Source organism: Lithobates pipiens, unplaced genomic scaffold (genome assembly GCF_037356315.1).
Source record: "Lithobates pipiens isolate NorthernLeopardFrog02 unplaced genomic scaffold, aLitPip1_a1.2 Scaffold_18, whole genome shotgun sequence".
NCBI lineage: Eukaryota > Metazoa > Chordata > Amphibia > Anura > Ranidae > Lithobates > Lithobates pipiens.
In genome coordinates this window covers 256,699,754-256,716,132 of record NW_027507758.1, presented here as the reverse complement: position 1 = coordinate 256,716,132, position 16,379 = coordinate 256,699,754, and the positions used below count along the sequence as shown (strand labels likewise).

Here is a 16,379-nt window from a genome sequence, read left to right as displayed (position 1 = left end):
TTTTTTTGGCCAAACAAGGGTGCAATATTAGTAATCATATTGCTTCAGTAAATGTCCCGGGTATGGAAAATTTTAAAACATGGTACAGCACAAAGTCCAAACTGTAGAACCTGGTTTCTTTTCTGATTTTCCTTCCAGTGTCGTCACGCTTAGAGCAGCAAACCACACACATCCTTGTGGGTGCTGCTTTCTTTTCTGTTGGTAGAATGTGGTCCATAAAGTGACAACCAATCAGATGTTCCGGGTTCACAACACCAGCAGCACGATGTCCAGATCGATTTACAGTCGTTGGTGTTTGGTGCTTGAGAAATATAAGTTCGGTAACTTTCCAAACAAAGTCAGCATGAACCACAGGCTTGTCACTCACAGGCACTGTTCAGGAAGATGCCTGAAGATTTTTTTGTAATGTTTTTGTTGCTTTCTCATGGCTCGATAAAAAGTCATGGCCTGGTCAGCTCTGTCAACACCTCCCATGGTGTGGTTATAGTCCATCACAACTTGTGGTTTCGTTACTTATCTTTTCCACCTTTTGTGTGTACCATGACAGTAGAGGTTATGAATAGTACTCATTAGGCACGCATCTTTTTTGTCACGTCATCTCAGTGGCATCATTATGCCTTTCTGCCAGGCAACTATTTCTCCTGCCTTTTTATTGCCAAGGGTTGGTGGCATGTCATGCCAGTTAGCTGTAATGGTCCCATATGCATCCGTCTTATGCTGTAGAAGGAACTCATAGAGTTCTGGAGAAGTGTAAAAATGATCTGTGGTTACACAGTAGTCCTGATTTAGCAATGGTTCAATCAAAGTAAGAACGGAAGCAGTTGCCATTCCATAATTACTGAATCTTTTGTTGAACTTGGTTCCTTTCCTGGTGTAAAAGATCGAATTCCATATGCAACCAGTGCTGGATTCACAGAGCATGAATGATTTTATGTCAAATCATGCTCTCTTAGATGCAATATACTGTATCCAGCTGAGTCTTCCTTTGTAGGCCATTAGACTTTCATTGATACTGATGTCTCTATCTGGTACATAGGTCTGCTGAAAATTGTTCTGAATAATTTGATATACCTCCCAAATCTTTTTCAGTTTTGGTGCTGGATGAGAAGTCTCTTCAAATTCTTCATTATTTTGAAAGTGCAAATATTTCATTATAAGAGAAAATTTGTACTCCGACATGACAGTGCCAAAAAAAGGAGTGGTTAGTAATTTCTTGGTTGTCCAATACCACTTCTGCAGGGGTTTCCCCACCACTCCCTGAAGAATTATGAGGCCTAGAAACTTCAAGATGTTCTCTTTGGTCACTGGTTCCCACTTTCTGCTCCTTGAAAATCTTTGATGCATAGCAGCTTGTTGTTCCTGGTACCGATTTGTCTCCGTAACGGTTTCTTCTATAACCTCATCAGTCAAAAAGAGTTGGAGGTATGCCAGTGGGTGTCATCTTCCACATCCACTTTGATACCAGGTGCTTCAGTAAATGGGAATCTTGAGGGCATTGCATGCTCCTTACAGCAGTCAATCGAGCACCAAGTCTGCACATCACTGGGCACAGTGCTAGGATCATTGCTGAAATTGCTCTCCGTGCCTGATGACGAACTTCCCCACAAATCGCTATCACTCAATTCTGCAAGTGATTCTGTAACGCTGTCGCTGTTTTCCAGCAGGTCATATGCCGCTTTTCATGCACAGGTGCACTTTTTTGATGCCATGGTCGCTCTGCAGTTTCCACACAGAAAGTACAGTAAAACTGCAGGCAAGGGCACTGTATAAAGCACTGGGGGGCAAACTAAGGCCAATTTTATTTTATTTAGTAATGTAATCCAATAGGATTACAATGTATCAGTGTGTTTGTGTTTTATACTGTTTGAATTTGCCGCCAGTTCCACCTCCCTACGTCACAACACTCACAGGGAACAGAAGCCAGGGCACACAGTGCATCGGGCGGAAGATGCGGAAGATCCAGCCGCTGTACACAGCGGGAGTACATTGCAGGATCCCAGGGACAAGGTAAGTAACCTCTTCCAGGATCCAGTGATGCGGCTCGGGGTTACCGCTAATGGTACTGAAATCTCACCCCGAGACACACTCTGGGAATACCGCAGGGGTGTTTAGGTTCATTTTGGCTAATTAAATCTGAATGGGTTGCCTACTGAACCATGCTTCAAGGAACACATGTGTATATATTAATGCAAAAACAAAAAAGTCCAATCTGCAGTACCTTGTAGCTTTATTAAGAGAGTCAAAAGCACATCATATTACAATAGTTTCAGATCCATCAAGAGGCCGGAGACACAACATATGTACACCCGACACACACACACACACACACATATATATATATATATATATATATATATATATATATATATATATATATATATATGTATATACACAGTGCGCACGCTGATCAGAACAGCACACACCCAGCAAAAAACTTGATCCTTCAAGTGCAAAGCAGACAACAGAGATCACCCAAGCTCCAATATGTAGAACACAAAAAAGTCCAATCTGCAGCACCCTGTAGATGTATTAAGTAAAATACTCATCAGATTATATCAAAAAACAGTTTCGGATCTGTCAAGATCCTTCCTCAGGTATGACAAACACGAAAGTGTATAGATCCTCTGTTTCAGGAGGAGCTGAACCCCTACACACCAGCATACAGCCATATATAAAATACAGTAATTTAAAAGATAGCATGTAAACTCATAGGAAAATCATAGTAAAATGACTCACGCAAACCTGTGTTATTAAAAATGCAATGTAATTTCCCTTTAGATATCTCATAAATCCATTGAAAGTGTAACTGTTTATACTCATTTTTATATTTATATTAATCCATAACATTGAAAATCATTTAGAGTCAGTTTGCCATAATACCCAGACTTCTGGGGATAGAAAATATAAATACTCTTAAATGCCATTTACCTTTAAATCTGGTGTTTATTATTGAAAGCTTTGACAGGAAATAAGTAGTAAAAATAGTTTTCCCCTACCAGCTGCAAACAGAGTTTCATTCAAAGTCAAAGGAACTTGGCCGAGAGTGTCTTTTTGTTCCTGTCGTTTGGATAGTCTGTGTTGTCTGGGAATTTCAGAAATACTGTAACTTCTTGTAGAAATGCCATTGATATATATTCATTACATAGAAAAAAGTTCAAAAAACTAAGAACAAAATGTGCATACCAAATTTAAGCAGGAAATATTGCCTAAGCTAAGTGTATGTGAAATCATGGAATACTTTGCTAGATATAATAACTAGCAGCCATTTCCTTTTTTCAGGTAAAGAAACCGTGCCCAGAATCAGATGTTCCAGAGCCTCAGAATTCCAGGTAACCAGCGTTAAAATGTTTCACAGTTTGCAGATGGAGTGCAAAAATGATTTGTAAGAAACTGGTGCTACTTTCAAGGGTAAATCATACCAAAGAAGCATGAGTGTGAAAGAAAGCAGAGGCAGCAAAGACTAGGGTGTATGGCATATGGGCTAGGCTAACGTGCTTTGAAATGTAACTCACACCAGGCATGCTAATGGTGTTAATAGCTTTTACAATTAATACGAGAGCGGCATGGAAAGGACGGGAGGAGATAAAAGCAGGAACACTTTGCAGAAACAATATTGCCAACTTGTCACCTGTTACACATCAGGATTTTTTTTTCTTTAGCTTCCAGCTACTTTAGAATTATAAAGTCTTACAAAGACTTACAATGCACTATTTTTGTTTAAAAACAGATTTGCTATATGGGGCTGAATGCAAAGCTCTTGACAGCTTGCTTGTAGCTTTTTAAAATGTTTGTGGATTATTTTCAGTAATAACATTATCATCATTCTGTAAAGTTTTTTCTTTGTACTATAATTTTAATCCAAAGAAATATGTGCTAGTGTAATATAACTTGAGGGAATAAAACTCTAGCTGTGCATAGATGTACAATTAGTAATTTTCCCACCGGGTGCTACATTTTTTAACTCTGAGAACCTTTAACCCTGCCTTTCTTAAAGTTTTCTACTCCAAAGGAACCCTTAAAATAAGTTTCAGATATTGGGGAACCCCTGTCAAAACCAGTTTATTGAGGGTCATCTGGAAAAACAATGCCTAAAAGCTTACAGTGATGGTCAGTGAGAAAATTCTCCCCCTTATAGCGGTGGTCAGAATGACATCCTTACAGACAACTAAACCCTAGTTGAGAATAGCTGCTCTCACCTGATGTCCTCCTGGTCATCTCTCTACCATTTAGATCATACTTGTCTGACATATAAAGCAACCATTTCCTTTGCCAATACTTATTGGACCTGCTACCAGATATAAACATTTCAGTTTATAATCCTCACCAGGAAAAGATAAGGTAACCAAGCTGTCAATCACAAAATCAAAGACACTTTTTCCCATCTGTGACAGTCATGTGCCATTATGCATACAACTTCAGCTAGAGGATGTGTTTAGAGACAGGGGTGTAGCTTGAAGCATGTGGGCTCCAATACAATAATTTACTTGGGGCCTCCACTACCACCCCTTACCTCCACTGTGTGACAAGATACTTCCACCGCACGCCAAGATGCTCCAAGTGGCTAAATAATTATTTCAGATCTTTATTTACATATTGAGAGGTAATTCAAAAGATTTTGGAGAAACTGTCCACACTTTTAGATACCTCTCCAATTTTAAGAGGTGGAGATCTACATGAACAACATGAAAGAGAGCAAAGATCAACAGGACTTTGTGCCCACCTTTTTTGTTGTTTTTGTTGTTTAGAGATATACATGGGTGTTTGGTTGTGTATTGCTTTTTAAAATAGTCTACATTTGCATCACAGTAGTAGTGAAGCTTAGTCTGCTTACACATTGCATTTGAAAACATCAGATGGAATTGGTTGTAAGAGTTTCACTATGTTTACATGCTTGGGAAATGGAAAGGTTCCTTTCTTGCAAACCCAAAACAAGAGTTAATTCATTTCAGTAGACTGGTAAACCAGAAAGGTAAGGAGATGATAAGGAGCTGAGCAATCTGTATTTACTGGAATATTTGAGGGCTTGTACTTGATAATTTCTCTTCCTTTCCACCATTTTTTCCCTGCAAAGATGACAGGTATTTTACACACCGGTGTCTATATGTTTGTATTGGGTCAGAGACTCATTAATTAGTAGAGACAAGTTCAGCATGACAGCTCATTTATATCTACAACACGAAGACAGGTTGTGAGCTAACATTACTTTGTTTCCTATACAGTGAATCTCAATTATTTTCCATTTTGTGATACCTTTTAGTGACAATTTTAATATCAATTTGTCAATAAAGCACATACATACTGTATGTATTACATTATTATTAGATTTATTCATATATTATTTATATATAAAACATCTAACACTAACATAAGTCTGTATTTAAGATTTCAAACACAAACTCCCACACTGCCTCATCCTACACTTGGCTCTCAAATCTACTACTTCAATCCACTAGCAATTTTACACATCACATGAGGCCCATATCTGCCCTCCATTCTGCCTCCCACAATGGAGTGCCTAGTGCTAGAATGGCCAGCTGAGCCATCAGACTGCAGTACTATTAGGGAAGCAGCAGGCATGCAAGTTTGAAAATTGGTACTGATACAGAAAAATGTTGCAAAATGTTTACCCATATGCCCTCTTAAATAATATTAGTTTGTGGACATACTTATAACTGTAACTTTCATATGAGTAGTTTAACAAATATGCTTTTTTTTGGGAGTGTGAACGGTGCAAGAACCCCAGGCAGCCCTATTGAAAGCAATGGGAGGCTCCGGTTCCAGGGCCAATCACTCACATGTGATTACTGTAGGAGTGCTTACATGTGAGTGGGTGAGATTAGCTGCCAGAAATGGCAGCTAATTGCAGAAACTACCACTGGGGCTCTTGCATCTAATCGCAGGCAGAATGCATCGCAGGTGTGAATGCACCCTTATGTATTATATTGGAACTATGGACAGAAATAAAAATGTACATATGCAGTCTGTCACAAACATTGTTACATAATTTTAATACCTGTTGATCCTGCCAGTGGATCTTTTATTCTTTGACCTCCTTTAACAGACTGAGCTGCCCACCAAAAGTGGCAGTGTCAGGGTTGGGGAAAATGTTAATAACAGCTTACCCGTAAAATCCTTTTCTTGGAGTACATCATGGGACACAGAGCTACAGTAATTACTGTATGGGTTATATGCAACCTTCAAGTGATGGGCAGTGGCACACCCTAGACAGGAAGTTCAACTCCCCATATAACCCCTCCCCTTACCAGAAGTACCTCATTTTTGTAGCAAAGCAATATACGTGTAACCAGAAAGAGGGGAGGGACCTCTGCATGCCGTGATGTAGTCCAAGAAAAGGATTTTACAGGTAAGCTGTTATAAAAATCCTTTTTTCCTTATTGTACATCATGGGACACAGAGCCACAGTAATTACTGTATGGGATGTCCCAGAGCAATGCTTTCTGAGAGGAGGGAGACACAAACAAAAGTAGGGTGCAATCAGACCTGAGGATCTATACTGCTGCCTGCAGCACACTGCACCCAAAGGCGATAGCCTCATGTCTTCTTACAGCCACCTGATAGACTCTGGTGAATGTATGGACTGAAGACCAGGTTGCGGCCTTGCAGATTTGAGCCATGGAGGCTTGGTAATGCACTACTCACGAAGCAGTAACAGCCCTGGTGGAGTGCGCTTTGATTTGAAAAGGTGGAACTTTCCTTTTCAAACCATAAGCTTGAATAATTACTTGCCGAATCCACTTAGCAATAGTAGATTTCAACGCTGCCTGTCCTTTCCTAGGACCTTCAGGTAACACAAACAAAGCATCAGTTTTCCGAATCTGAGCAGTCGCTTCCAAATAGATTTTGACTGCTCTCACTACATACACAGAATGTAGTGACTTTTCCTCCATAGAACAGGGTTCTGGAAAAAATTAAGGTAGCACAATATCCTGGTTTAGATGAAAACCTAAAACCACCTAGGGCAAAAAACTAGGATGAGGAAGCAATACTACTCTAATCCTTGTGAATGATTAAATATTGCTCTTTACAAGAAAGAGCAATCAGTTCTGATACCCTTTTTACAGAAGACTGGCAACCTGAAAAAACTAGGTTCCTTATCAACAGGACCAGGGAAATATGTTGTATCAGCTCAAAAAGCTGTTTCTGTAATGCCAACAGAACTAAATTCGAGTCCCAAGAGTTCAGGGTGCTCTAACTGGTGGATTAAGCCGCATTACCCCCTGTATAAAGCTTTGGACCAAAGAATGCAAAACAAGTGGTCGTTGAAATAAAATCGATAAGGCCGAGACCTGGCCTTTGATGATATTCAAGGCCAGCTTTATTTCTAACCCCATTTGCAGAAAAGCAAGGATTCTACCTAACCAAAATATATACGCTGCGCTATCAAAAAAATGCAAAGTGCTAGTACTCCACAAAGTAAATAAATATACTGAAAAATATACAATGGTATATTCAGTAACTACCCTCTATATAAAGTGACAATAGTGCAATACATAAAAAATGTAAAACATATATATATATATATATATATTTCTTGTGACAAATAAATGTGCATAAAAAATCTGAAAAAATGAATACGTTATATAAAGTGGTAATATGCATCCATGTGATAAAAAATATAAAAATGTCCACGGGATCGTATATAAAATGACCCACTAATAAAAACTCAAATAGAAGTGCTTCTGTGTGTTTGTGCAATAATCAATATTGCCAGTGCTCAAAAGTCCATGCGATTCAGCTAATGCTGTGTGGATGCAGTGTGCTCCCCCCTAGGTAGTAAGCGCTCACCTCAGAGCGTGTAACTTTGCCCTTAAGCTTAGTAAATACACGATTTTAGTATACTGAATATACCATTGTATATTTTTCAGTATATTTACTTTGAGGAGCACTAGCACTTTGCATTTTTTGGTAGCGCAGCATATATATATTGCATTTGCTTATTTCTGAATGCTTTATGAGACGTGTTTAACGCTTGCAGCTGTCCTACGGTGTGATTTAGGATATTTTTAGTGGAGGCTCACAGGATGATTTATATATTAAGGATTCTACCCATGACATACTTTCTGGGATGCCAACCCCTGGATTCACACCAGGAAACATATGCCTTCCAGACTCTATAATAAATGACTCTGGAAGTTGGCTTCCTTGCATTAATCAAGGTAGATATCACGGAATCTTCAGTATGTGGGTTTCAATAGCCAAACCATTAAATTTAGTGTTTGTAAAGTAGGATGGAACACTGGTCCCTGCGATAGCAGGTCTGGACGTGGTGGTAGGGTCCATGGGGCCCCACCGCTATTTTTACATTCTCTGCATACCAAGATCTTCTGGGCCACGCTGGGGCCACAAGAACTACTGACCTCTTTTCCTAATTGATCCTGCAAAGAAGTTGGGGGAGCAGCAGAATAGGAGGGAATGCATAAATCAGTGAGAACTGATACCACAGAGCCACCAACACATGTGTTCGGTAGGTGAGTGGATCCCTTGTTTTTGACATAAAGTTGTTGACTTTGTTGTTGAACCTGGATGCAAACAGATCTACATCCGGGATCCCCCACCTTTGGCATATAGCCCGGAAGATGTCGGGGTGAAGAGACCATTCCCCTGGAAACAACTTTTGGTGACTTAAGATGCATGCCTACCCATGGAATAAAGATTGTCAATATGCATGGCACATGATTTTCTGCCCAGGTTAGGATATGGTTTACTCTCCCTGGGCTGCATGGCTTCTGGTGCGCCCTTGGTGATTGATATAAGCCACTGCTGTGGCATTGTCGGATTGGATCCTGACAGGACAATTCTGCAAACTGAATGTCCAGGCCTTTAAGGCTAGATTTCTTTAAGGCTCGAATCTCTAGAAAGTTGATGGGCAAGGTCCTTTCGGTTCTGGACCATTTCCCTTGGACAGTTTGTAAAACAAGAGGTAGGTATTGGACTATATTTCCCTTGAACAGTTGTCTCCCGAAAGGTTGGCATCTGTTGTTACCACCTTCCAGGTAACTGATAAGAAGGATTTCCCCTTCTGCAGATTCTCGGGTATCAGCCACCAACTGAGGCTCTGGTGCACTTTTGGCGACAAACGCATCAGAAAATCTAGCACCTGGACCTTCTTGTTCCAGGCAGACAGGATGCTGTTTTGCAACAGTCTCGAATGAAACTGAGCATAGGGAACCACTTTGAAAGAACCCACCATCTTTCCCAAAAATCTCATGCAAAGGTGAATCAAAGGACCTTTCTTCGCCCCGACCACCTGAACCAACTCCTTTATGGTGCTGATCTTTGCCTGGCGTAAAAACACTCTCTTCTGGGTTGTATCTATAACCAGACCCAAGTACTCTAGCCTTCTTACTGGCTTTAAAGAAGATTTCTCTAGGTTGAGGACCCAACCCTAATCTTGCCAGAGGAGGAGCCAGAACCTTTGTAAACGTCCGAGTTGCAGTAGCTAGACCAAAAGGCAGAGCTACAAACTGAAAATGCAGGTTTTGCACTTTGAAACGCAGATTTTTTAGTGGAGCGGGGAAGATAGGTACATGCAGGAATGCATCCTTGATCGATTGATGCCAGAAGTTCTACTCCTTGTAGGGTGGAGACTACTAATCAGATTGATTCTATACGAAAAGAGCAAGTTTCCAGGAACCGATTTAGATCTTTGAGATCTAGAATGGGTCTAATATGTCCATTTCCTTTTGGAACCGTGAAAAGGTTTGAATAAAACCCCAACCCCTGCTCTTCCATGTGGACCACCCTGATCAGTTTTTGCGACAAAAGTTGGTCTAACACTTGAAGGAGAGATTTCTTTTTCTCTGGATCTTTGGGAACATTTGACCTGAGGAAACGAGGAGACCGGAATTCTCAGGAACTCTAGTTTGTAACCAAGAGCTTTTGTGGAGACCATCCATCTGTCTTGAAAATCCTCCTGCCAGACCCTTGAGAAGTAAATCCAGATACAGTTTGTAAGAGCGCTCTGAACTTCAGGACCAAGCAAAAACGGATGTCTTTATGAACCAGAAAGTCTATAATAGGGTATCTTCCCCACTTAGGGCTGCACTTATGGAGAGAAGCAATCTCTGAATAGGAAACAGAAAAACAAAGAAATGGCGGCTCTAAGTGTAGAATTAAAAGCTATTTAATTTCCCCAAAAAGGGTTAAAAACACTTATAAGATATGTAGACTGGCAAAGCATATCATTACCATTGGCAGTTGCAACCCCTGACAATCATGATGGCTCACTCTGACCAGTCTCCCTAGGCCTTTGGGGGGGGGGTGGCATTGCAGAGGGAGGGTCCTCAGATCCTGAGGGAGATCCCTTTGAGCCCCTATTTTTGGGGAATTTGTACTTCCCCTTCTGCACCTACTGCTGAGCAAATAGTCCAGCAACTGCCGCTGCTATTAAGGCTCAGGCTGATTCTTAACCACTTGCCGACCGCCGCACGACGATGTACGTCGACAGAATGGCACGGGCAGGCATAAGGGCTTACATGTACGTCCTTGCCTGCCCGCCGGTCGGGGGCCCGATCGGGCCCCCGCCCGGTGCCTGCGGCGGCCCGATCGGGCCCCCGCCCGGTGCCTGCGGCGGTCGGTATTCGTTCGGGAGCGATCCCGGACGAGGGGACGGCCATTCATTCATGGCCACCCCCTCGCAATCGCTCCCGACGAATGAAAATGTCCCGTGACATCACTTCCTCTCCTGTAATGTAAACACAGGAGAGGAAGTGATGTATTCTCTCCTCCGTGTCGGTATTTTTCATTCCGGCACCGAGGAGAGAGGTTCGGTGAGTTGCACCAACACACCACACATACAGTAGAACATGCCAGGCACACTCACACCCCCCCTTTACCCCCCGATCACCCCCCAATTACCCCTGCCCCCCCAGTCACAGTGACACCAATTGCTTTTTTTTTTTTTTTTTGCATTGGTGTCATTTGTGACTGTAATAACTGTTAGGGCAGTTAGGGTTAGCCCCCTTTAGTTCTAATGTGCCCCCCTAACCCCCCCAATAAAGGTTTAACCCCGTGATCACCCCCCGTCGCCAGTGTCACTAAGGCTGGGTTCACATTGCAGCGGTTTATGAGAACGAATGTGATTCGCACCGCACTGCAGTGCAAATCACATCCGATCTCTGTGCGATTCGAGTTCAGCCATACAGATAGTATGGCTGAATTCGTGTCGCACCCGCCGCACCCGCCGCAAATTCGCACGGGACCCTTTTTTTGGCCTGCAGCAGAATCGGATCGCATGGGTGTTCACACCATGCGATCCGAGTTTGCAGATCGCACTGCGATATGCGAACTGATCTGGGGGTGTCATTAACATTTCACTGACACTCCCAGCAGTTCGCATAGGGCAGTGTGAACTGCCGCCGGGAGGCATGCGATGCGGGAACCCGCCGCGGATTCATGGCGTTCCCGCATCGCTCCAGTGTGAACCCAGCCTAATAAGCGATAGTTTTTCTGATCGCTGTATTAGTGTCACAGGTGACGCTAGTTAGGCAGGTAGGTATTTAGGTTCGCCGCAGCTTTTTATAGCGCCAGGGACCCCCATATACTACCGCATAAAGCCCCCTGATTGCCCCCTAGTTAACCCTTTCACCAGTGATCACCATATAACTGTTACAGGTGACGCTGGTTGGTTAGTTATTTTTTTATAGTTTCAGGGCACCCGCCATTTATTACCTAATAAAGGTTTAACCCCCTGATCACCCGGCGGGTGTCATTTGTGACTGTAATAACTGTTAGGGCAGTTAGGGTTAGCCCCCTTTAGTTCTAAGGTACCCCCCTAACCCCCCCAATAAAGGTTTAACCCCGTGATCACCCCCCGTCGCCAGTGTCACTAAGGCTGGGTTCACATTGCAGCGGTTTATGAGAACGGATGTGATTCGCACCGCACTGCAGTGCAAATCACATCCGATCTCTGTGTGATTCGAGTTCAGCCATACAGATAGTATGGCTGAATTCGTGTCGCACCCGCCGCACCCGCCGCAAACTCGCACGGGACCCTTTTTTTGGTCCGCAGCAGAATCGGATCGCATGGGTGTTCACACCATGCGATCCGAGTTTGCAGATCGCACTGCGATATGCGAACTGATCTGGGGGTGTCATTAACATTTCACTGACACTCCCAGCAGTTCGCATAGGGCAGTGTGAACTGCCGCCGGGAGGCATGTGATGCGGGAACCCGCCGCGGATTCGTGGCGTTCCCGCATCGCTCCAGTGTGAACCCAGCCTAATAAGCGATCGTTTTTCTGATCACTGTATTAGTGTCACAGGTGACGCTAGTTAGGCAGGTAGGTATTTAGGTTCGCCGCAGCTTTTTATAGCGCCAGGGACCCCCATATACTACCGCATAAAGCCCCCTGATTGCCCCCTAGTTAACCCTTTCACCAGTGATCACCATATAACTGTTACAGGTGACGCTGGTTGGTTAGTTATTTTTTTATAGTTTCAGGGCACCCGCCATTTATTACCTAGTCTCACTAGTGTACCCCTAAATTTAGGGGTGTCTACTTTCCAAAATGGGGTCATTTGGGGGGGGTTTGTGCCATCTTGGCATTTTATGGCCTTCAAAACTGTAACGCCCTTAGAAAGCCTGAAGGCGGTGCTTGGTTTTCGGGGCCCCGTACGTGGCTAGGCTCCCAAAAAGTCCCACATATGTGGTATCCCCGTACTCAGGAGAAGCAGCAGAATTTATTTTGGGGTGTCATTTCACATATGCCCATGGCATGCGTGAGCAATATATCATTTAGTGACAACTTTGTGAAAAAAAAAAAAAAGTTTGTAATTTTCCCGCAACTTGTGGCAAAATATAAAATATTCCATGGACTCAACATGCTTCTCAGCAAATAGCTTGGGGTGTCTACTTTCTAAAATTGGGTCATTTGTGGGGGTTTTGTGCCATCTTGGCATTTTATGGCCTTCAAAACTGTAATAGGTAGTGAGGAGTGAAGTCAAATATTTACGCCCTTAGAAAACCTGAAGGCGGTTCTTGGTTTTCGGGGCCCCGTACGCGGCTAGGCTCCCAAAAAGTCCCACATATGTGGTATCCCCGTACTCAGGAGAAGCAGCAGAATTTATTTTGGGGTATCATTTCACATATGCCCATAGCATGTGTGAGCAATATATCATTTAGTGACAACTTTGTGAAAAAAAAATAAAAAAAAATTAAAGTTTGTAATTTTCCCGCAACTTGTGGCAAAATATAAAATATTCCATGGACTCAAAATGCCTCTCAGCAAATAGCTTGGGGTGTCTACTTTCTAAAATGGGGTCATTTGTGGGGGTTTTGTGCCATCTTGGCATTTTATGGCCTTCAAAACTGTAATAGGTAGTGAGAAGTGAAATCAAAAATTTACGCCCTTAGAAAGCCTGAAGGCGGTGCTTTGTTTTAGGGGCCCCGTACGCGGCTAGGCTCCCAAAAAGTCCCACATATGTGGTATCCCCGTACTCAGGAGAAGAAGCAGAATTTATTTTGGGGTGTCATTTCACATATGCCCATAGCATGTGTGAGCAATATATCATTTAGTGACAACTTTGTGTAAAAAAAAAAAAATTTTTGTCATTATTCAATCGCTTGAGGCAAAAAAATAAAATATTCAATGGGCTCAACATGCCTCTTATCAATTTCCTTAGGGTGTCTACTTTCCAAAATGGGGTCATTTGGGGGGGGGGGTTGTACTGCCCTGCCATTTTAGCACCTCAAGAAATGAGATAGGCAGTCGTAAACTAAAAGCTGCGTAAATTCCAGAAAACGTACCTTAGTTTGTAGATGTGACAACTTTTGCGCAAACCAATAAATATACAATTATTGACTTTTTTTTTACCAAAGACATGTGGCTGAATACATTTTGGCCTAAATGTATGACTAAAATTGAGTTTATTGGATTTTTCCAATAACAAAAAGTAGAAAATATCATTTTTTTTCAAAATTTGCGGTCTTTTTACGTTTATATCACAAAAAATAAAAATCGCAGAGGCAATCAAATACCATCAAAAGAAAGCTCTATTTGTGGGAAGAAAAGGACGCAAATTTTGTTTGGGTACAACATTGCATGACCGCGCAATTACCAGTTAAAGCAGCGCAGTGCCAAATTGTAAAAAGACCTCTGGTCATTTACCAGCAAAATGGTCCGGTCTGAAGGTGGTTAAATAAAAGTGTCCTGGGAATACCTGTGTCACTCACATGCCCCCACCTGCTCTGTGTCCCTCCATCAACTGAATGCACCTGCAAAAGTTGTACTTATAGCCTACACAGACCCGGCGTCTGTGACCGTTGAAGCATGTTAAGCCCTGCCCCCTCTCCCTCCGACTTCTCACTGCACCCGCTCTCACTTTTCAAAATGAACTGCTTTCCCATGCGAGCGGGGCTCTGATCCGACTGGATCGGCATGCGGGGGGCTGGGGTGGAGGAGAGGAGAGCTGCTGGAAAAAAAAGTACTATGGCGGTGGCGGCAGGAGTGGCGCGGCGTACTGCCGACTGACCCATGCTCCTTGGCCTCCTGGAGAGAAGAAAAACCAGTCCAGGTGGGGGATTCTAAAAGAAAAAAAAACCCTTCCAACATCTTACCTGGGGCTAGGGCTGGAGGAAGCGTGAAGCTTGTACTGACACAGAGCGAGACTGACAAGCATTGAATCAGGTACGTGCTTGACAGCCCCCGGTGGCAACTTTAGGCATGACAACATTTTACTTAAAGGATAAAAACCCGTAAGAATTAGAAAATTCCTTAGGAATCTCCACTTATCTTATCCAGCTGCAGGGTTCTTAGGTAAACCAGACAGACCCAATCTTCACCACTCACGGTGGGCTCCATTTAAAAAAACTTGAGGGACTGGGGCCCCTTTTTATCTGGGGATCCACACCCCTGGACCCGTAAAGCACCCCACCAGGAAATATGGCTGAAAAAACCAAGCACTGGATCCCAGGATCCAGCTCCCTAAAAAGAGAAGTGTTACAGGCAAAACCTTGTTTCTTCCAAAACGAGGCCCGGGTACCATTCAATTCAACCTGGAAAAGACACTTAAATGGATCTGGTTGCATAGCTTGCCCCAGTAAAGGAATATTGCAGTGGAGCTCAGCACAGCACATCTTTACTCATGACCAACACCTAAGACACTGGCGAAAAAACTGAGGTACTCCCAGTAAGAGGAGGGGTTATATGGGGAGTTGAACTTCCTGTCTAGGGTGTGCCAGTGTCCATCACTCGAAGGTGCCATATAACCCATAGAGTAATTACTGACGCTCTGTGTCCCGTGATGTACGATAAAGAAACCATATTATTCTGCCATAAGTGCTTACAATGGTTAGCTTTTATTCATGTGACTTGAATTTTTTTGTACAAAACAATTAATAAAATGTTGCTGTAATTACTTAAAATGTTAGTTTGAGTTGGACCTTATTTGATTTCCTTTTATCTAAAGTCTATTTATCCATATAAGAATGCCCTGTCAACCAGGAGACACAACTATGTGTCATGTCACTGTAGAACAAGCACAGTTGTCACCTTATTGCAGACATAGGAAAAATGATGGATCTACTAACACTATCACAGGTTAGAAAACTGTCTTACAAAGTAGACTCCCCCCCACCCCCATCATGTTCATGCTAATGATTGACTACATCTTATGTCAGTGTCACTGTTACTGTTTAAGCCAGATTTCTAGCCAGAATGACTGGCAACGACAGATAAATCAGTGTTGCCAATAAAACACCATGCAATCTCAATGAAGACTTTAATTGATTGGGCTGGGAAGCTGAGTTGTGATTTGGGGAAATAGCCATGTAGCTCCTACATTGTATCATAAACTCTGCACTGACTTCATTACACCTGCAAAAACTCTCAAAAATATCAACAGTTTAGAAGAAAATGGTTTTAAATGGCTATGTATTGACAACACAAATAATTTCCTTTAACCACTTGACTTCAGGAAAATGTGCCCCCCTTCCTGACCAGGCAATTTTTTGCGATATGGCATCACATTATTTTAACTAACACTATACATAAATTACATTTATTTAATTTTTTCCCACAAATAGAGCTTTCTTTTGGTAATATTCGATCATCACTGAGTTTTTTATTTTTTGCGCTATAAACAAAAAAAGACAGACAATTTTGAAAATAAAACAATTTTTTTTTACTTTCTACAGTAAAACATACCGAATAAAAAATGTTAAATGTCAAATGTATTCATAAATTTAGGCCAGTATGTATTCAGCTACATATTTTTAGTCTCAATAAGTGTGTATTGATTGATTTGCACAAAAGTTATAGAGCTTACAAACTATGGTATATATACTGGAGTTTTTATTTTTTATGCAATATGCACTGTCACTGTACTAATGACACTGACTGGGAAGGGGTTAAACATCG

At 42.2% G+C, this 16,379-nt stretch overlaps 1 protein-coding gene across 22 annotated transcripts in view; it reads left to right on the top strand.

The window, feature by feature from the left end:
• The window catches only part of EYA4 (EYA transcriptional coactivator and phosphatase 4), a 390,196-nt gene that overhangs the window by 215,347 nt on the left and 158,470 nt on the right, over window positions 1-16,379 (top strand). For 13 of the 22 annotated variants that reach the window (XM_077486829.1, XM_077486826.1, XM_077486831.1 and 10 more), the window contains one exon: window positions 3,280-3,329. The exons of the other annotated variants lie outside the window; for them this stretch is intronic. In XM_077486829.1, coding sequence (XP_077342955.1) covers window positions 3,280-3,329 — 50 coding nt within the window. The remainder of the gene's footprint in view (window positions 1-3,279; window positions 3,330-16,379) is intronic. 22 annotated transcript variants of the gene reach the window in all.